This window comes from Carettochelys insculpta, chromosome 6 (genome assembly GCF_033958435.1).
Source record: "Carettochelys insculpta isolate YL-2023 chromosome 6, ASM3395843v1, whole genome shotgun sequence".
In the NCBI taxonomy this organism is placed as follows: Eukaryota; Metazoa; Chordata; order Testudines; family Carettochelyidae; genus Carettochelys; species Carettochelys insculpta.
Genome location: NC_134142.1, coordinates 23,065,516 through 23,087,682, shown reverse-complemented (window position 1 = coordinate 23,087,682; position 22,167 = coordinate 23,065,516). Strand labels below are relative to the sequence as shown.

At 41.7% G+C, this 22,167-nt stretch overlaps 1 protein-coding gene across 1 annotated transcript; it reads left to right on the top strand.

Annotated features, from left to right (window-relative positions):
- Positions 1 to 188: 188 nt before the first annotated feature.
- ZNF839 (zinc finger protein 839) lies at positions 189 to 21,112 on the top strand. Its single transcript, XM_074996477.1, has 8 exons — positions 189 to 1,383; positions 6,332 to 7,258; positions 8,507 to 8,758; positions 9,829 to 9,921; positions 10,238 to 10,390; positions 16,225 to 16,365; positions 18,847 to 18,985; positions 20,140 to 21,112. Exons 1-8 carry the CDS (start codon positions 322 to 324, stop codon positions 21,102 to 21,104), a joined length of 3,732 nt encoding a protein of 1,243 aa, XP_074852578.1. The 5' UTR covers positions 189 to 321; the 3' UTR covers positions 21,105 to 21,112.
- The last annotated feature ends 1,055 nt before the right edge of the window (positions 21,113 to 22,167 follow it).

The window sequence follows — 22,167 nt, the reverse complement described above, 5'->3', positions numbered from 1 at the left end:
AAAATGTTAAGACTGTGGGGTAATATTTTTGTAGTTAAAGTTGACTTGGCATGTCCATAAAGACCGCTTAATTAGAGGATTATATCTTGCGTATTTCAAAAACAAAATGACACTTAGTGTAGATACAATTTATTTACCCAAAATGAAGGGCTTGATATTTTTACTTTTTAAAAGCGTCGCCTTCAGTTTATTATTGTCTCACCGATGGTGTATCAAACCTGTTCGTACAGAGCCACTGGGGCCTTCTGAATTGCGTTGTACTGAACTGTGCATGTCCTGTGTTGCACCGAAACAGTTGGGTTACACCGCATTAGGCTACAGATGAGTGAGTATATACCGAATTCCAGTGTAGTACACCGACTTACACCCGGCACCATCGCGCAGGAAAACGCTTTCGAAAGCGATTTGCCTCTGCGGGGCCCCAGTAGTCGTCATGACCCCGCCCTTTCCGTGATGACGCGCTCAGGCTGTACCGGCCTTCCTCATTGGCTGCTTCCCGGATTGCCGGTCCCTCAAGGTTCGCTCCGGACCTTTAAGATTTGCGGGGTCAAATGCGCTAGCCACCTCTTGATACTTGTCAAGATGGCGGCCCCGGAGGATGGGGGTGGAGAGAGCGTGCTGCCTTCTCCTTCTGAAGAAGAGCCTCCCGGACTGGCCGCTGCCCATGGGTCTCGGCTCTGCGCAGCGGCGGCTGGGGACGGGGTTGGCTTGCTGGGACCTGGGTATTCCCTTAGGGCGGCCGGGGGTGGCTTCCTGCGTCCGGTGGAGACTGGGAAGAGCGAGGGCCTGCTGGGCCCCCTGGAGACTGGATCCGCCGCCGAGGAGTTAGCTCAGAGCCTGGCTGTCAGCCCTTCTGCCGTCGGCACCACGCTCTGCCTGCAATCGCCTGGTAGTCTGGTGGAGGGACCTGAGCTGAGCGCCGAGGAGCAGCTAGTGGCGGCGCCTGAGAACCCGGTCTTTGGGCTGACGGAGAGTTTGCCTGCGGAGAGGAGCCAGGACGAGCCACTAGCTCAGCCTGCCGAACAGCAGGCTACGGCAACGCCCCTGGCCCCTGAGGCGCTGCAGAGGATCATCGAACAAGTGAGCAGGGCCCAGAAGCAGTCTCCTCCAGCGTCTGTTTCCTCGTTTGGGGCTGGCACAGGGTCCTACTTGTTTCCTCCATCCCGAACTGGGGGGTACTCGCTACCCCAGGAAATCAGCTTTGTGCCCCCAGCATCAGGGTTCATCGGGTCCCCACAGAACTCTAGCTTCATTGCTGCCTCGAAGTCTCAACCGGTAACCAGTATCATGCATAATGCAGCACAGCAGTTGCAGAATGTGGCCCAGCACGTTGCTCTTCAGCAGGGCAAAGCTATGGGTCCCACCAGGTGCCTTGTACACAAGGTAAACAAAGGGGAAGAGGAGAATATCTTTGGTGAACAAAGGGGTCAAATGAATGGTAAAGTGGTCTCCAGTACAGATCTGGAACTGGGCATGAGACTGTGTAGTTTAACATCAGTACCAGGCAAATTAGTAGAAACACTAGTAAAGAGTAAAATTGCAAGGCACATAAAAGAGCACGAATTGTTGGGCAAAAGTCAGCATGGTTTCTGCAGAGGGAAGTCGTGTCTAACTAATCTATTAGAATTCTTTGAAGGGGTTAATAAACATGCGGACAAGGGGTACCCAGTGGACATAATATACCTAGATTTCCAGAAAGCCTTTGACACGGTCCCACACCAAAGGCTTTTATGTAAATTAGGTGGTCATGGGATAGGAGGAAAGGTCCTTTCATGGATTGGGAATTGGTTAAAAGACAGAAAACAAAGGGTGGGAATAAATGGTAAATTTTCACAATGGAGGAGGGTAACTAGTGGTGTTCCCCAGGGGTCAGTCCTGGGACCGATCCTGTTCAACTTGTTCATCAATGATCTAGAAAATGAGGTAAGCAGTGAGGTGGCAAAGTTTGCAGATGACACCAAGTTGTTCAGGACAGTCAAAAGCAAAAGGGATTGTGAAGAACTACAAAAAGATCTCAGCAAACTGAGTGATTGGGCAGCAAAATGGCAAATGAAATTTAATGTGGGTAAGTGTAAGGTAATGCATGTTGGAAAAAATAACCCAAATTACACGTACTACATGATGGGGTCAAATTTAGCTACGACAGATCAGGAAAGGGATCTTGGAGTTATAGTGGATAGTTCTCTGAAGACATCCACGCAGTGTGCAGCGGCAGTTAGTAAGGCAAATAGGATGTTAAGAATTATTAAAAAAGGGATCGATAATAAGACAAAAGATATCATACTTCCCCTATATAAAACTATGGTACGCCCACATCTCGAGTACTGCGTGCAGATGTGGTCTCCTCACCTCAAAAAAGATATATTGGCATTAGAAAAGGTTCAGAAAAGGGCGACTAAGATGATTAGGGGCTTGGAAAGGGTCCCATATGGGGAGAGGCTAGAGAGACTGGGACTTTTCAGTTTGGAAAAAAGGCGATTGAGGGGCGATATGATAGAGGTATATAAAATCATGAATGGTGTGGAGAAAGTGAATATAGAAAAATTATTTACCTTTTCCCATAATACAAGAACTAGGGGACACCAAATGAAATTGATGGGCAATAGGTTCAAAACTAATAAAAGGAAATTTTTCTTCACACAGCGCACAGTCAACCTGTGGAACTCCTTGCCCGAGGAGGCTGTGAAGGCCAGGACTCTATTAGGGTTTAAAAAAGAGCTTGATAAATTTTTGCAGGTTAGGTCCATAAATGGCTATTAGCCAGGGATAAAGTATGGTGCCCTAGCCTTCATAACAAGGGCAGGAGATGGATGGCAGGAGATAAATCACTTGATCATTGTCTTCTGTTCTTCTCTGGGGCACCTGGCATTGGCCACCGTCGGCAGATGGGATGCTGGGCTCAATGGACCTTTGGTCTGACCCAGTATGGCCGTTCTTATGTTAGAACAGTGGATACTTATGGCCCTTTCTCAGTGATTAAACTTCACTGAGTTCTGTTGCCCTAGCTCCACTGCTGACTTAACTTCCTGATAAGTTTAACCTGCTTTGGAATTTAGATTTCTCAAGGTTCTGATCTTATAGGTGGAAAATGGGTGCTGAGGGCACCTCAGTTTCTCACAAGGTAGAACATATAGTGTTGAATGACAGGTGCAGATCAAAATGCCCTGTGTTCTAGTCTGGATGAACAAGCAGTTGTCCAGTGTGACTTGGAAGAACTACTTCACAGTGACTAGGTCACTGTAACCTGCCAATCTAGCAGCTGTGTGTTAGAGGGTACTTAGTTCCAGCTAGTCCATTGATTTAAGGGAGGTTTTTATTATTACAGTGGCTGCCTGCTACACTTCAGATTATAAAGCCATTTTTATTATAATTCTCAATTTTGTATGTTCTAACATTCCCAAATATTTTTCTTTTGAGCTAAGATTTTCCCTGACTAGTCCTTGCCTGCCAGCAACTTTTTTATTTTAAACTGAATACCCTCCATTCAGCTGAGTTTATATCATTAAAGACTGTAAAATAAAAGAAACAAACAAAAATCAACCCTCTGCTCTCACTTCTGAGCAGCTGTTAACAATTCAACATTTTTGGTTTGAAATTAGAAGTCTAGACTTTTGATCAATGGTGGGCAACCTGTGAGCTGCATGCAGCCCACCACAGTTCCTTGCATAGCCCACAAGACATTTTGTTTACTGTTTCCAACACACAGGATTGCCACAGTGCATTTTATTTTCCTACCAGTATTACTGAAGTGACACACATTGTAAACAAGGTCATGTGAAGTGAGGTGCATTGTGGTTGCATGCAACGTTGAGTGAGAGCCAGGTACCGTCTCTGTGTTGCTACCATTCAGTCAGCATACGGCGTAAACTGTAGATACGCAAAACTCAATTAACAAAACTACCCTCTTCTGTGAGACTCTCATTATTGCAACTTCTGTGGCCTACTGAGGAGATGGTCCTGAATGTCTGTACCAGGCCAATCAGTCAAAACAATAATAAAGAATAAAATTGTCAGACACATACAACATAATTTGTTGGGCAAAAGTCAACATGATTTCTGTAAAAGAAAATCATGTCTTACTAATCTATTGGAATTCTTTGAAGGGGTTAACAAACATGCAGACAAGGGGGATCCAGTAGATAGCGTATACTTAAGATTTCCAGAAAGCCTTTGACAAAGTCCCTTGCCAAAGGCTCTTGTGTAAATTACGTTGTCATGGGATGAAAGGGAAGATCCTTTCATAGATTGAGAACTGATTAAAACACAGGTAGGAATAAATGGTAAATTTTCTGAATTGGGATGGGTAATGAGTGGTGTTTCCCAAGGGTCAGTTCAAGGACCAATCCTATGAAACTTATTCATAAATGATCTAGAGAAAGGGGTAAGTAGTGAGGTGATAAAGTTTGCGGATGATACTAAACTGTTTAGTATAGTCAAGATGAAAGCAGACTGTGAAGAACTTCAAAAAAACTCACCAAACTGAGTGATTAGGCAACAAAATGGCAAATTAAATTTAATGTGGATAAGTGTAAAGTAATGCACGTTGGAAAAAAATAACCTCAAATATACATACAATATGATGGGGACTAATTTAGCTACATCTAATCAGGAAAGAGATCTTGAGGTTATTGTGAATAGTTCTCTGAAAATATCCATGCAGTCTGCAGCGGCAGTCAAAAAAGCAAATAGGACGTTAGGAATTATTAAAAAAGGGATAGAAAATAAGATAAAGAATATTTTACCACCCCTTTATAAAATTATGGTATGCTCCCATCTTGAATACTGTGTACAGATCTGGTCTTCTCCACCTCAAAAAGATATTTTGGCATTAGAAAAGGTTCAGAAAAGGGAAACTAAAATGATGAGGGGTTTAGAATGGGTCCTGTATGAGGAGAGGTTAAAGAGACTGGGATTTTTCATTTTAGAAAAGAGGAGATAGGATGGGGGGAGGCGGGATATGACAGGTATAAAATCATGAGCAGTGTGGAGAGGGTGAATAAAGAAAAGATACTTACTTGTTCCCATAACGTAAGAGCTCAGGGACACCAAATTAATGGGTAGCAGGTTTAAAACTAATACAACAGAGTTCTTTTTCACACAGTGCGCAGTCAGCCTGTGGAATTCTCTGCCAGAGGAGGCTGTGAAGGCTAGGACTATAAGAGAGTTCAAAGAAGAGCTAGATACATTCATGGAGGTTAGGTCCATAAAAAGCTATTAGCCAGGGGTTGGAATGGTGTCCCTGGCCTCTGTTGGTCAGAGGCTGGAGCTGGATGACAGGAGGCAAATCATTTGATCATTGTCTTCGGTCCACCTCTTCTGGGGCACATGGTACTGGCCACTGTTGGCAGACAGGATGCTCGGCTAGATGGACCTTTGGTCTGACCCAGCAATGGCTGTTTTTATGTAATGTGGCCCACTCACTAGCTAGGTTGCCTATCACAGATTTAGACTGTCAGCTCTTTTGGACAGGAACAAATATACATAGGACATATATTTGGCACCAGGGCCTTTTTGAGGAATAATACTTGTTTAATTTGTGGGGTGTGTGTGTGAATTATTTGAAAAAAAGCTAGAAGAAGCAATTCAGTTGTAGAATTTCTTTTAAATGGAGAGCTAGGCATTTAACAAAGCACATAAGCATAAGATCAGAGGGGTTATGTGTGTGATTATTTTTGGGTAGTTTACATCTGGAGAAATGGACACTTTTCGAGTAAGAGACAATAGTCAGAGTTTGTCTTTCTCAGTCCCTTGCTAACTCTGTGGTGTAATTAAAAAACAGAAAAATAAATTAGGTGGTGGAGAGGGCAGAAAGAAGATGATGGTCCAGAAGCATGAGCTGCTTATATCATCTTAAGGATTTTTGGAACTGTGCATTTATTGGGGTATAACCTTGACCTAAAAGCTGGCCTGCAAAAGTAAGAGTAATTGCCTTGTTGGGTGAGAGTCTTGTTTGACTTACAAATTCACACAAAATGCAACTGGATTTCCACAGGTGAACCCCACTAACTTCAACAGGGCTCTGCCCAACAGATCCATTGGCAGAAAGTATTTCTTAGTTTTTTGGCAACTACATTAACGTTCAATAGACAAAAAAATTAAACAATGATATGATAAAGTAAAGTGAAATACTTTATGTAAGCAACCAATATGACCATAATATATATAAAATTTAGTAGCTGGAAGGAAGGAAATATTTAATTTGAAGGGTGAAAGAAAACTGAATGATGTATCTAATTTTTCCATATTTTACTTTAAGGTCTTTATTCACAAAGATGTAAGATCTTGATGAGTAATATTGTACTTTTATATTCTCAACTTTTTTCCTTTAAAGCAATTAGAAGCCATTTGTGTACAAGTGCAGCCAGGGCAGATGAAGGAAAATGAAAAGCCAGTGCCACCTCTTGCCGCAGTCCAGTCCAAAGCTAGAACACCAATTCAAACTGCTGGTAGAAATTCTGGTCTGTCTAGTCTTAATGTTATTAATCCACAGATTATTAGGATACAGCCTGTTACAGGAACTGAACAGCAACAGTTTTTCTTACACAGTGCTTCTGAGCCTCCAGTTCATCTTATGCAGAGACCTTTAGCCTCTCATGGACCTGTGTCAGTGAATAAGATTTACATGCATCAGATATTGAATGGACAGAAAACTCCATGTGCTGCACTGTCTGATACAGAGTCTCAAAATGTTACTGTGGTGGCAGCCAGTTCAGCAAACACTCCTATCTCAAGCCTTGAGAGAAAACAAAAAGAAGAACTAAAGCTAAAAAAATCTTTGAAAGTGAAGACTCGTTCTGGACGGATTTCACGCCCTCCAAAATATAAAGCGAGAGATTACAAATTCATTAAAACAGAGGATTTGGCTGATGGTCATCAGTCTGATTCTGATGATTATTCTGAACTAAGCATAGAAGATGATGACGAGGAGAAAGTCAAAGACACAGATACATTATTCAATCCTTTGAATTATAACCTGAAGCCCAAAATGTTTAAATGTCAGACTTGTGAAAAATCCTACATAGGAAAAGGAGGATTAGCACGACATTATAAACTTAATCCAGTCCATGGACAACTGGAGTCTTTGCAGCAAAATGTATCTATGACTAAAACTAACAGAAGTGTGTTTCTGGATATTTCTGGTGGACCAGGTGATGATCCTGAGAGTTTGACACAGGCACAACCAATTGCTGTTGCTTTAAATAATGAAAACTCACTAGCTGTTAGTTTGGAAGAAACTGCTTCACAGAGTGAGCGACAGGTAAAGTAGTAGTTTTCTTTCTGCATCATATGCAGCCGTATAAACAATGTAATGACAAATGCACTTCAGTGTTATTGCACTTTTAGAACCTTATTGTACACTATATTATATGTTGAATTCCTATTGATGGTAATGGGAATTCTTTAGCTAGGCCACTACCTTCAACCTGTGTTCACAGCCAAAAGAGAATAAGATTGTGAATCAGGAAAAGTTGCAATCTTCTTGTCTGAGATGGCAATAAATATGTCTGACCATTCGTTGTTTGTTTGAAGCAACAAATGAACAAAAAAAAATTACTGACTTGGCTTGGGAAGAATAAAACTTTTCAATTTGATAATTCAATTTTTATCCTTTTTTAAAATAAGGTACCCTCTTGGAATCAAGCAGTTCTTTGACAAGACCACAGAATGTTTGTTTATGATCAAATTCCCTTTGTTCTGTATACAGTAAACCCTCAATATAGTGGACACCGTTTTACCAGACATCAGTAATAATGGACGTCCGCTAGCCTCCCCTAGCAAAGAAAGTAAAGTACAGTACTGTAAACGGCACCTCACCAGAGATGCCACTGGTCCCCCCACAACTGAGACTGCCACAGCTGTGAGGTCTCTGGCCACAGCTGAGATGGCAGTGATGGCTCAGAGCCAGCGGTGCCACCTCATTCAGGGCAAAGCACAAGTGGCTCAGTGCTGGAGGAGTCCCCGTGCTCTGCCCTGAGCGCAGGCAGCTCGGAGCTGGAGAAGCAAACCCTTGGATTTAAGACATCCCCCCGCACCATTAGTCCATTATATCAAAGGTTTACTATATTGCACGTAATATAATGCATCAGCAGACGTACTGACATTATGAATAGTGACAACAAATTACAGAAGCAGCTGTGTCTCTAGCCTCTTTCTGATTTATCCTGCGAATATTCATGCAGCTGTACTTGCTCATATCTAACATTAGTGAAATTGCATAGTAAATTAATTTGAAGTTAAGAACATTAGAAGGGCCATACTATGTCAGACCAAAGGTCCATCTAGCCCTGTGTCTTGTTTTCTGAGAGTGGTCAACATAGGTGCTTCACAGAGAATGAACAGAGCAGGCAATCATCTGTTTGCTCCCCTCTTATGGCAAACAGAGGCAAAGGATGCTGATAGCACTTGGTAGAATAATTTCACTACATGTTTTAAACTGAGATTTTTCTCTGTGTCCTTTTGAGGGAGGGACAGTGTTTTCATGATGACTGTCTTATTCTTTATAAAGAAAGGTAAATATGCAGAAGGCAGACACTTGTTGGCTGCACAGCAAAATGGGACTGGCTTAGTAAATCAGGGACCTGGAATACCAAATGGACCCAGAAGACCCAGACGACGTAAAAGACACGGCCGACCAAGGATGGCTGGAAAATCAGTATGTTCGGGAAGACATAGTAGACCTGTTCGTTCCCCTTCTGTGTCTCTTAGTAACATGTCAACAGAACACATCATATTTAGAAGAAAAGCTAGACTAAAAGAGGTATGGGTCCCTTAAATTATTTCAAATGTACTTTTTTCCCCCAACCTATTGCCAAAATCTGATGAATGTATTAATAAATGTAGTGAGGAGGTGTATGTAAATAAGGAGGACTGGGGGTTATTTCAATACCAATGTGAAATTTTAAATACATCTTAAGCAAAACATGCAAATCAAGTTATTGGTAAAAGATATACAGTGCACCCCCGAGTTACGTGAAGATTACGTTCCTGGGCAACCTCACGTAACTTGAATTTTGTGCAAGTTGGGAGAGGCTGGGAACCAGGCAGCACCGCTGGTCAGTTTCCTGTCTCCCACCAGTGGAAGGAAGCTGGGAGCCTGGCTGCCACCTGGCTCTCTGCCAATCCTGGGGATGGGGAAACCGACCAACACAGCAGCTGGCCAGTTTCCCCACTCCTCTGCGACTTGGGGAATTGGCCTCTGGCAGCCTGGAGCCAGGCACCAGCTCCCCACCACTCAAAGCTGCATTAACCCGAGATACGTGCAATTCAAGTGTACATATCTCAGGATTCTACTGTGTAGATTTTTAGAAGGTGTGCCTGTGGATGATGATGATTAGTAATTTAATACTCTCTTGTCTCTATTTTGGGAAAAATAATTGTGCCGCTGTATGTCTATTCATATATAAAAACATGAGTAATCAAAAAATCCCAGTGTATTTTACAAATACTTAAAGTCCAAATAATTGCCATATTTCTGAGCTTCCTGCACATCACTGTGGATGGACTGAGTTTGTGATTGTACATATTTGTTGAATTCATTAAGGTCTATTTTTTACACAATTATTATTTAGACTGATCATTAACAGCTTGTGTCAAAAGAATGGACCATGTCGTCTTAATTTAGCTGGAGGAATCTTTAAATTAAGATTTATTCTTAAAGCCACTTAATTTTATTGATCCTGTAAAGGGAAGTAATTGGTTCTTATTACGTACCATTTCTTTAATCGTGACTATTGTGTCCTATAATGGAGAACTGAAATTTTACATGATGAATTGAAGGCTGATTAGCACATATTTTTCTCCTAAATAATCTATTTTGATCTTTACCAGCTAATCCAACAATGTGGCAATGAGGACTTAATGGAGCTAGCTCTTCCCCGCCTGACAAAGTATGTTACTGTGTATGAATTTCTACTGATGAAGGTGAGATTTTGTTTCATATACACCATGAAAACTTCTTTGGGAATTAATTCTAGTTTCATACGTTGGACATATGAAGACTGAAGATGCATTAGAGTTCACCCTTCAGTCTCATATTGGCAAAGGTTGATAGTTAGCAAGATTATACTTTTAATTTTTATAGTATCAGTGCTATTTATGAAGATTCCACAATTCTCTCCTTTCTGTATAGATTGGTAAGGATGATAAAATTAGGATACACAAAAGTACTAGGCAAAACAAATTGATATTTTGCTGATTTAATTATATTTCATATTCAGTCTTGCTTATTTTTATTTAGGTTGAAAAAGGATCCCCAGCAAAGGCTTTTTTTCCAGATGTGTATAGAGAATTTGAAGAGTTACATAAAATGGTAAAGAAAATGTCTCAAGACCACTTCAGTAATTCTGATTTTCTAGGTTGTCACCAGTCAGTGGAGATAAAAGATCCTGTGGTAAGTTTGGTGGGGGAAGGCAGGAGGAGAGGAGAGGGAAAGAGAATGGGTTCTGCAATGTGTTTTTCTGATGCTAAACACTATATAGCATAAGCAATATTTGAACTGAACAACTTCCTGGTGAGATAAAATGTAAACTTTGAAGAACAAATACTGAACGATAAAATATTTATCTTTTTGGTATTTGATCAATAATATAAAATGTTTGATTAAACCAGAGTCTTAGTTAATAGCTGGGCACAAACTGAAAAAGGCAAATCAAAAGAACAGTTACTTAGAATAGTGCAAAGCTATGCTTTTCTGCCAGTAGTCCTTTGGATTAACAGAATTCCATCCCATGTCTTGCTAGAAAGGAAGTGGCCATAACATGATGCCTTTGGGAGTGAGATCAGGTAAGTGCTATTTTAGGATCTGATAGAGATGCAAAAGGTCCACTGCAAACAGATCCATTATTCGCCGGTTTATTTTCTAGTAAACATAAGTAATAGATGCCCTATAACTGGACCATGTTCATCTGACTCATGTAACTGCTCAGGCATGTTTCCTCTGTGGAGAAGTGAAATTGTACCAATTTCAAGGTAAACTGTGAAGAATGGAAGACCCAAATTTTGACGTATCTTGTATTGTTTCTCTTTGCAAAGTCCATTAAAAAAGAAAAAAGTGAAACTGTATATTAACAAACCAATGCATGAATAAAACAGAGCAAAATTGGTAAGAGAATGTGTTCTGACTCTGAAGATGGGAAGGGAGTCTCTCCCTTTTTAAGAAAAGACTGGGAGAATCTGAAGTCATGGAGGGACTTCACAATGTCCTTTTTAAACTGTGCTGTTGAGTAACTTGCTTGATAGTTGTGACCTGTGTTCACCATATTGCTAATTCTTGTGCTAAGCTTACATTCTATTTCTGATGTTGCTTGGGTACTTATCTCAATTAAGTTTTTAAAATAAAGCATGTACATTTTCCTTTCATTTGAAGGTTGTATTTTTCAAAAACAGTGTTTTTATTAAGTTAATTTTATTTTGGATTTCTCAAAGGGATTATTAAAATATGTTTGTGTAATTATTTTAAAATTGGAATTCCATCAAGTGTATTTTTCTTCATCCATATAAACTCTTAACATTCACCATGCTTTAACAAAAAAAATGGCTACAGTCAATTTGGTTTCCAATAACATTTTCTTCTAGTTTTCAAACATTAAACATTGATTAAGCTGTGGCAAAGCAGAGCACTGCTCCAAACTTCTCCATTTTATGTCTTTCCTGTAAAGTTTTCGGCAATCCTATTCCAGGTTCGTCCTGTTTTTCTGGCTCATATTGGTTCAGTATCTTTCAACATTCATGAAGTTATGTTTCTTTGGAGAGCTGTTCTTAATTTGGTGATTTTGTCTTTCTGTTTCGTTTTATGAGATGCAATCTCACTGGAGGCACATCCCATTTTCCTGGCACAGTCAAACTCTTGAGTTGCCTTAAGTTATGATAAAAGGAACCTTTATGTGGAATTTGATCCAAACTCTTATAATTTAGTAGTTCTTGAACACGCAAACTGTCTAAAATATGTAGTGAATATAGGAGGTGCTTTGATGGATGCTAATTTTAGAAATTATCTAAAACAGCTTTTGAAGTTCACAGACTCATAGGGCTGGAAGGGACCTCAGGAGGTCATCTAGTCCAGCCCCCTGCTTCAAGCAGGATCAAACCCCACTAAGTCATCTCAGCCAGGACCTTGTCAAGCCAGGACTTAAAAACCTCAAGGGATGGAGAATCCACCACCACTCTAGGCAACGCATTCCAATACTTCACCACCCTCCTGGTGAAGTAGTTTTTCCTAATATCTAACCTACACGTCTCCCTCTTCAACTTCAGACCATTACTCCTTGTTCTGTCATCTGACTCCACTGAAAACAGTTTCTCACCCTCCTCTTTAGAGCTTCACTTCAGGAAGTCGAAGGCTGCTATTAAATCACCCGTAAGTCTTCTCTTTTGTAAACTACACAAACCCAAATCCCTCATCTTATCCTCAGAGGTCTTGTGCTCCAGCCCCTTAATCATTTTTGTTGCCCTCCGCTAAACCTGCTCTAGCACATCCACATCCTTTTAATACTGGGGGGCCCAAAATTGGACACACTATTCTAGATGCAGCCTCACCAGTGCCAAATAGAGGGGAATAACTACTTCTCTGTCTGCTCAAATGCTCCTCCTAATGCACCCCAGTATGCCATTAGCTTTCTTGGCTACAAGGGCACACAGTTTACTTATATCCAGCCTTTCATCCACCATAACCCCTAGGTCCCTTTCTATCGTACTGCTGCTGAGCCAGTCAGTCCCCAGCCTGTAACAATGCTTGGGATTCTTCCACCCCAGGTGCAGGACTCTACACTTCTTGTTGAACTGCAACTGATTTCCTTTGGTCCAGTCCTCCAATTTATCCAGGTCACTCTGGATTCTCTCTCTACCCTCCAACGTATATACCTCTCCCCCTAGTTTTGTGTCATCCGCAAACTTGCTGAGGGTGCGCTCCAGTCCTTCATACAAGTCATTAATAAAGATGTTGAACAACACCCGACCCAGAAATGAGCCTTGTGGCACTCTGCTTGAAACCAACCTCCATCCAGATATTTGACCACCACCCATTGGGCCTGACCTTCAAGCCAGCTTTCTATCCATCTTATAGTCCAAGAATCCAAACCCTATTTCCTTAACTTATGGACTAGAATGTTGTGGGAGACAATATCAAAAGCTTTGCTGAAGTCAAGGTATATCACATCCACTGCCTTCCCCATGTCCACAGAGCCTTGTTACCTTGTCATAGAAGCTAATCAGATTGGTCAGGCAGGACTTGCCCCTGGTGAATCCATGTTGGCTACTTTTGATCACTTTCCCCTCTTCCAAGTGCTCCAAAATGGATTCCTTGAGGATCCCCTCCATTATTTCCCAAGGGATTGAGGAAAGGCTGACCAGTCTGTAGTTTCCTGAATGGTCCTTCTTTCCTTTTTTAAAGATGGACACTACGTTTGCCTTTTTCCAGTCATCCGGTATTTCCCCCGATTTCCAAGAGTCATCAAAGAAATGGCCAAAGGTTCAGTAATGACATCTGCCAATTCCCTCAGTACCCTCAGGTGCATTAAATCCAGACCCATGGATTTGTGTACATCTTGTTTTTCTAGATAGCTCAGAACTTGTTCCTTCCCCACAGATGGCTGCCCTCCACCTTCCCATACTGCATTGTCTAGGACCGTCATGTGGAAGTTGACTTTGTCCATGAAGACTGAGGCAAAAAAACATTGAGTACTTCAGCTTTGCCTACATCATCTGTCACTAGATTACCTCCCTCATCCAGTAATGGCCCCACACCTTCTCTGATAATCTGTTTATTGTTAACATGCCTGCAGAAACCCTTCTTGTTACTCTTCACATCCCTTGCCAGCTGCAGTTCCAATTGTGTTTTCGTTTTCCTGATTACTGCCATATGTTCTCCAGCCATATGTTTATACTCCTCCTTAGTCAACTGTCCACGTTTCCGTTTCTTGTATGCATCCTTTTTGAGTTTAAGCTGTCTAAGGATTTTCCTGTTAAGTCAAGCTGGTTGCCTACCCTGTTTGTATTTCTTACTGTGCAGGGGGATGGTTTGTTCCTGTGCCTTCAGTAAGACCTCTTTAAAGTACTGCCAGTTCTCTTGAACTCTTTTCCCCTTCATCTTCATTTCCCAAGGGATCCTGCTCATCAGGTCTCTCAGGGAGTCGAAGTCTGCTCTTTTGAAATCAAGGGTCTGTATGTTACTGCTCACCTTTCTTCCTTTTGTCCGGATCCTGAAATCTACGATCCCATGGTCGCTGCAGCCCAGGTTTCCACCCACTTTTATTTCTCCTACTAGTTCTTCGCTTTTTGTAAGCAGCAGGTCAAGTTGTGCATGGCCCCCTGGTTGATTCCTTCAGCACTTGTACCAAGAAGTTATCCCTAACATTCTCCAGAAACTTCCTGCATTGTCTGCGTGCTGATGTATTGGTCTCCCAACACGTCTGGATGATTAAAGTCTCCCGTGAGAACTAGGGCCTGTGATTTGGAAGCTTCACTTAGCTGCTTAAAGAAAGTCTCATCTTTCATCTTCCTGATCTGTTGGTCTATAGCAGACACCAACTACAACATCACCTCTGTTACTTCCGCCTCTAAGCTTAACCCAAAGACACTCAACTGGATTTTCTCCTTCCATATACTGGAGCTCTGAACAATCATATTGCTCCCTCACATAGAGCACAACTCCTCTTCCTTTTCTCCCGTCTGTCCTTCCTGAACAGTTTTAACCTTCCATGACTGTGCTCCAGTTATGCAAATCATCCCACCAAGTCTCCGTTATTCCAACCACCTCATACTTCTTTGATGGTGGCAGGGCCTCTAATTCTTCCTGTTTATTCCCTAGGCTTCTGGCAGTAGTGTACAAGCATCTTAGAGAAGGGGCTGATTGGCCCACTTTCTCCTCTTCACCCAAGAAACCCGCTTAATTGTTCCCTCCTCCTTCCCCACTTACTCAGGGCTTGTGTCACCTTCCCCTGACAAACCTAGTTTAAAGCCCTCCTGACTAGGTTTGCAAGCCTGCCCACAAAGATGCTCTTTCCTCTCTTTGTTAGGTGGATCACATCTCTTCCCAGCAGTCCCTGTTCACGAAAGAGAATCCCATGGTCAAAGAAACCAAATCATTCCCTGCTATACCACCTACACAACCACGCATTTACCTCTGTGATTCGATGATCCCTAGCTGGAAACCCTTCCTTCCACAGGGAGGATAAATGAGAACACCACTTGTGCTCCATATTCCTTGATCTTCCTTCCTAGGGTTACATAATTGGCCATGATCTCTTCAAAGTTGCTCTTAACTGTATCATTGGTTCCTACATGAAGAAGTAGGAAGGGGTAATAGTCTACAGGTTTAACCATTTTTGGCAGGGACTCTGCAATATCCCGGATTCTAGCTCCAGGCAGGCAAGCAGCAAACTTGCCAGGATTGTAGGTCTGGATAGCTGATGGATGACTCTGTCCCTCTTAGGAGGGAGTCCCCAACCACCACCACCTGTCTTTTTCTCTTATGGGTGGTGGTCACAGAACCCCCATCCCTAGGACTGCACATCTCATGCCTTAGAAACTGTGGGGACTCCTTCAGATCCAGTCCCTGTGAGGTATCAGCCCCAGTTATCTCTGCCGTATTGCCTGTGGAGAGAGGCTGAAAGCGATTACTTAACTCCACTGGAATTGGAGAGACCTGAACTGGTTTTCTCCTCCTGGAGACAACATGCTTCCAGCTCTCCTCGTTTTGAGCAGCCTGCTGTTCCTGCAGTATTATATGTTCCCTTCTATCCAGAAAGTCTTCACCCTCTCTGATGGACCTGAGGGTTGAAATTTGCACCTCAGGTCCTTTAACCTTCTCTTCTAAAATGGCTACCAGCTTGCACTTGTACACAGAAAATCATTTCTATCATCCGGCAGGAAGACAAACATGGCATGTGACATGCAGGTCACAACAACAGACCTCTCACCAGTCATGTCACTTTCAATTTTTTCCCTTTTCAGAGATCTCTTATTTGTTTCTAGTGCCGTCTTTAAGGGCACAAGAGAAACACCCTGTAAGAAAGGGAAAACAGGTATGGGGCTCCTCCCTAAGGCAAACTCCCTGTTAGCTGCTCCTGTTCACTGCTCACAGGGTTCACAGTTGTGTATGTGTTTTCACTGATAGTGGATCCCAATATTGGATATGTTTCTGAAACTGATCTAGAAAGACATTTGACTGTGTATTCAAAATTTGATGGAGAAAATACATTTACATTTTGCAACTCCTTTATTTCATAGGTTGCTAAATCACTGGGAATTACAGAGAATCTTCTTAGAAAACAAACAATACAATCTGCAGACTCTTCCACACAACATGTAATTAAGACAGTTGGTGACCAGATGTTTACAGAGATATCAGGAAAAAAACGAGCAAATGAGGTACAGAATAATTGTGAGTCTAATATAAACCAAGATAAAGCTGCTTAAAATATGCTAACTTGACCAATTTCTTTAATGTTCACAACTGTTACCTGACTTGTATTAAAATGATTTTTCTAGATGTAACTGAGTTTTCTAAGTAACACTGAAACATCAGATTTGGAAAATATTTCTTTAAGAAATCAAAATTAGCTATGTAAAGAGCTTGCTTTTCTGTGTCTACTCAGACTCTTCATTAAGGATCCTACTACTCCAAGAGGTTGACTTCAAGATGTCCCCCTGTCCAAATTCACTTGATCCATATGGCTCTGGGGGTGGGCTTAAGTCCCGTCCCTGCCTCCGGCTGCAGGTTCTGAGTTTCAGACCCTCTGCTCCACTATACATGTGAGAGAGCCTGGGAGCAAGACTGTGTAAAGGGGCAGCATGGGAGTTGAGGGTAAGGGGAGCAGAAAGGCCTGGGGGAGGTGGTTTGTGGTACTGTTACCCTTATTTCTGCACTGCTACTCATAGCAGTGTTTTGCCTTGGGAAGGGAGCAGCTGGAGACCAGCAGCTTCTGACTAGGAGCTCAGCCCTGAAGGCAGAGATACTGCTGGCAGGGTGCTGCCTTCAGCACTGGGCACTTGGCCAATAACCTCCACTTTGTCTGCCCACCTCTGAAGTCAACGCATACATAAGGGTGGCAATACCATAATCCTCTGAAACTCTTTTTGAGCAGGATCTCCAGTTGAGAAACGTTGGTCTCTCTCCTTTGAAATCTGTAGAATGGGTAAAAGCACATGCAAGACTAAACTTTGTGATGGAAGACCAGATTTCAGTTTGATGCATTGTTCATGGGTGTGAATTTGGTAGGGATCTATTCATGCTCTTGGAAGAGAACAATAGCTTGGGATGGAAGAAAGTGGGCTGGCCAGCATGCAAATTGTTAGTGGGGGAGAAATGTGTATTGCAGCTAACTAGGTGGTTAGCAGAAATGAGTGACACTGGCCCCTTTGTTTCTGAGGGGATCAGATTAGTATATTTGGTCTGTTGCCTGTGTCTGTATCAGTGAGCTGATAGTTTCTTCTCTAATAGAGTCTCAAGTCTGTCATGGTCTATGCTACAGAGTTAGGTGGATGTGTAAAAGCATATGTCAACCTAATTATTAGTGTCTACACTAAAATGCTATTTCCACCCCAGTAAGTGGCTGGCTACGCTGACATAATAGGTCCATGTCCAGAAGAGGTGTAACACTCCTGTAATTAGGGTGATTGAATGCTAATGCAGACACTATTACCGGGGGGGGGCGGGGGGCCAATACTTTTGCCACTCACCACATGTGGTGAATAGGACACTGCGTTGTGGGAAATACAGCTCTTCATCTGCATGTGGCTCTTGGAGCCTTTAAATATGGCTCCTCCTGAGAGCCGCACATGGGGCATGCAACTTTCCACTCAGCACATCACCTCACTTGGTAGTAGCAGTGGTGGTGTCTCTGGCAGCTCTGAGAGTCACTAGCATTGAATTACAATGGAGTGGACTGGGGGTACCTGTTTCTGGGAGAGGGCATTCAGTTAGAGTTGGGGAAGGGGGGTGGGGGGCCTGGCTCTGGGACGAGAGGGAGGGCATTTATTTATGGGGGGCTGAGGGGGCTTGGTTCTAGGGGAGGTCATTTATTTAGAGCAAGGCAGCAGAAATGTGGCAAATATGGAAAGACAACCACCATACATGTGGCGATCTTTAAATTCCTGTTGAACACTGCTGCACTACTTGCTTCAGTTTTTTTGTTTGTTTGTTTGTTTTTGTCAGCTGTATCTTCTCACAGCTGGAGCTGTGAAATTGCACCAGCCATGGGCTCAGAACTGGGTCTGATTGTTCTGGGACTAGAGCTGCAGCTTTGAGCCCTGCTCAGCTGTCCGTGCCCTGCAGTACTCCAGTTCAGTGTGTGTAAGCGCTCCTGCTGAGGATGTGCTTCAATGGCTGGAGGGTAGTAGACAAACCAACAGCTGGCTGAATTACTATGGTGACTGTAGGTGGATGAGCCCTCAGTGCTGCCTTTCAGAAGGAATGATGGCAATATCTTCCTGGTTTTTTTTAATGCCTGTGCTTATACTTGTGACCTTGTCAGCCTACCTATCCCCACTCACCCTTCTTAGGGCAGTTGTTCAGTGTCCATTAGTGAAGCTGGAGATGGGGAAGGAGAGATTTTTCTTTTATAGTATGTACTCCTTGTGCGTGAGCTATCCCAGAACTTACCAGTGAGACTTCTCTCAGACCCATCTCTCAGGTAGTAAGATAAGGCCAGGTTTATTACAACAAACATTAAAATTAAAACTAGAACTTTCAACACATTTTCTTGACTGTTAAGATTTTTCTTTTAAGGGCCTCCAAGCTTTGAAAAACTGTTAAGGTGTGAGTAATGTTTCACTTAATGCTGAAGGGAAAAAAAAGGGGGGGTCAGTTTTTGTAAGTGATACCAAACCAGCTGTTTTCTGCATTGACAGAGTTCAGATGCAGAACTGTTGCAATCAGCTAAAAGGATCAGAGTAGAAGATGTATTGGATTACGTGAAAGATGTTTGTGCCAGTCAAAATGGAGTTGAGGAAAAGAGCTGGAACTTGTCTACACTGATTACAAAAGATGGTAATATTTAACTTACTTTACCGACTCTCTGGTGCCATTCAGTTAATTCCATTATCTTATTTTGTGTCTAAAGATGTCATGACCATGCCTCAGTCTTGCACTTGGTTCTGTAGGTCTTTAAGTGACTGTTCATCTGAGAAGTCTGAGTTAAGGGTATTATTTATTTGTATTGTCATGGTGTCTACAATCCTCTATCATGGACTAGGATGTCATTGTACAAACACAGAACGAAAAGATCGAATAGGGAGCTGATCAGAGTGTCGATCAGATCAGTATAAGACTACACATTTTTATCCTCTCTTTTTATATAGCTTTTTCTTTTACCGCTGTACAAATGTCTGTACTTTTACTCATTTCATTTTTGCCCCTTATTCCCTTCCACTTATTTAGATAATTCCATGTTTCTTCTTTAAAGGATACCTCATAAAGCCACATTCCTCTTCATGTGCAAGAGGATTTTTCGGCTGTATTTCCATTTAAAAAATTCAGTAAACACTATCTGATTCATTAGCACCTCCACTTATGTTTGTGCTAGTTTAAGGTGCAGCTCCACTCTTGAAGTGCCATTTTTATAGAGTCAGGTTTCTTACCTGACAGGTCTCTTGTATAGTAAATCTCTTAATGACAAAAGCAAGTTTGACTCCTACTAACCATGAAGAGGTTGAATAAGTTGGCATATGAATGTTTTGCTTATAAAGTGTTGGTTTTGTTGTTTTTTTAAACTGAGGTCAAATCAACTATACCTGTGAAATCCTACTAAAGATAACACAGTTGCATTAGTGCCAGAAGGCATGATTAGACCTGCTGTCTTACTACTACTGACATGCATAATGGACAGAACTCAGTATGTCGTCAAGCCTAGACTTGTGACAGGGAAAAAAAATCCTTTTAGTTTATAAGGCCGTTTGATATGGACCCACTGGGAGAATACACATGGAATGCACCATAGCCACTTCAAGAGTCTGAGTAGCACTGCACTTCCTAATACTTTAGAATGTATTTTTGTAGTATTCATAAGGGCAATAGCATAATTCTATTCTAAGAAATCAACACTACTTGGAGGAAAAACTAGATAAAATCTTAGAGGCTTGTAAAAATACTTAGAGTACGAAACCATTACTGTACAACACACTAACATTTTTTCAATTGTTCAGGTTTTAATTCCCTGAACGGGGTAGCTGTGCTTCCTGAAGACAGGGGTATTATTCCATGCACAACTGGAAATGTAAAGTGTACTGGGGAGCAACATAAATCACTTCTTCTAGAAGATAAAACTAACTCTGCAAATTCAGACATCTTTGAGTCCATAAAAATAGAATACTCTAAACCTGTAAATATACCAGGACCAGAAAGCATTGGTAACACATCTCCACCATGTGCTGAAGCATTGCTGCGTGCTGAGGCAGATAGCTCACCAGAAGAACTTGTTCAAGCACACTGTGTTAATGAGAACAGAGAAGGTATAATAACTTCTGAATTTTGTAACTGCATGATATCAGAAGATGTGATTAATCTGAGTACCAACTTGTCAATGAGTGAAGAAACTGATCATAATGGAAAATATCAGAAACTTCGGTTAGAGGAAGAAAACCAGAGTTATGCTATTACCAGTGAACACTCTGCACAACTTAATGATGCTGATAGTGCTGATCAAATGCAGCAGCTTGAAAAAGTCTTTTCAACAAGCACTGTGCCAGTAGACCATTCACACATGACTCAAATTGACCCACATCAGAATCCTGCACAGGAGACCTACATATCCACTCAGGAGACTCTTGAAAGTCCAGACAAAAGCTTGAATGAATTCTCTTGTGGACTAGAGGGACAACATGAGCTAGAGAATGCAGTTACTGTAAATGAAACTGTAGCCTTTGAGATTTCTGATGAGAGCCATGAATTCTTGTCTCAGGGACGTGAACAGATTTTTATTCAGACTGCTGATGGGCTTATTCTGTCTAATCCAGGAACTGCTGTTCTGTCTCAAGCAGAAGGCATTGTGATTGTAACTAATGCAGATGGTACGGCAATGCACATTCGCACACCTGAAGGGGTTCCTTTGGAAACTGTGGAAGCACTACTGGCAATGGAAGCAGATGGCCAGAGTGAAGCAGAGCCATAAATATAAAAACCTGTTATTTATACAGGCTTTCTTCTGGAAAGACTGACCATAAATGTATATTTTTCTAGTGTGAATACTGAAATTAATTTATTTGTAAACATTTCTACGACCTGTACTTTTTTAGAACTTGTTTATATTAGCAGTATTGCAACCAAAAATTCTAAGGAATGACTTTTCAACTTGTGCTCTTATTTGCACAAGTGGGGATATGTGAACCCTACTTTTGATGCACTATTATTTTTATGTATTAGTTTTACTCATTTGCCAACAGAAATGCAATATAATATGTTGCACTACCTGTCAGTGATATGCCGTATGCTGGCAACCAGTATATGGGCAAAATAAACATGAAAAGAAGCTGTATTTTCTATAGATTAGAAATTTTATCCTACTGCTCTTAATCTATTTTAATTTAATTGCAGTTGATTGAATATTCAGGTTAATTTACTTTAGTAGTGCACATGACTTGGCGCACAAATAACGTATCAGCTTCTCAACATTCCAAGTCAACTTTCATTTCTCATAACTGTGAAAAGGGACCGTATAAACTCCCAGATTGCAACACAGATCAAAAGCATAGGCTACACTCTATTCTTGACTTCTGCAAGATGACAAGCAAGGATAGCAGTCCTTTAGAAACACCCCGCACCCACCAAAAGTTTGATTCCTTCTAACACCCTGAAGAGTATCTGATCTGGTTTAACATGCAATGGACAGTCAAATAGCATGAATGATGTATAAGATGTGAGATGCTTATCTAAACATTAATCTGCATTTTTTTCAATTTACTTCCTTTCACATGTGCCTCTCCATCTCTGATAGAGCCTTGTATAAAACTCCATCCTTTTGGCCAAGCAGTAACAGGCTCTGAAAAATGGTGCTTCTATTAAGTAAGCTTTGCTCTTGCTAAGAGCAAAGCAGTTCTGTACCTTAGAATCAACCCAATCTTCATATTTTAAAAATGCTGTTCTCAGGCACAGCACTGAGTTTAAGCACTTGTCCCTTACCTCCTTACCTTATTTGGATAAGTGTTAGCCAAAAAAAAAAAAAAGCTTTTGCTGCC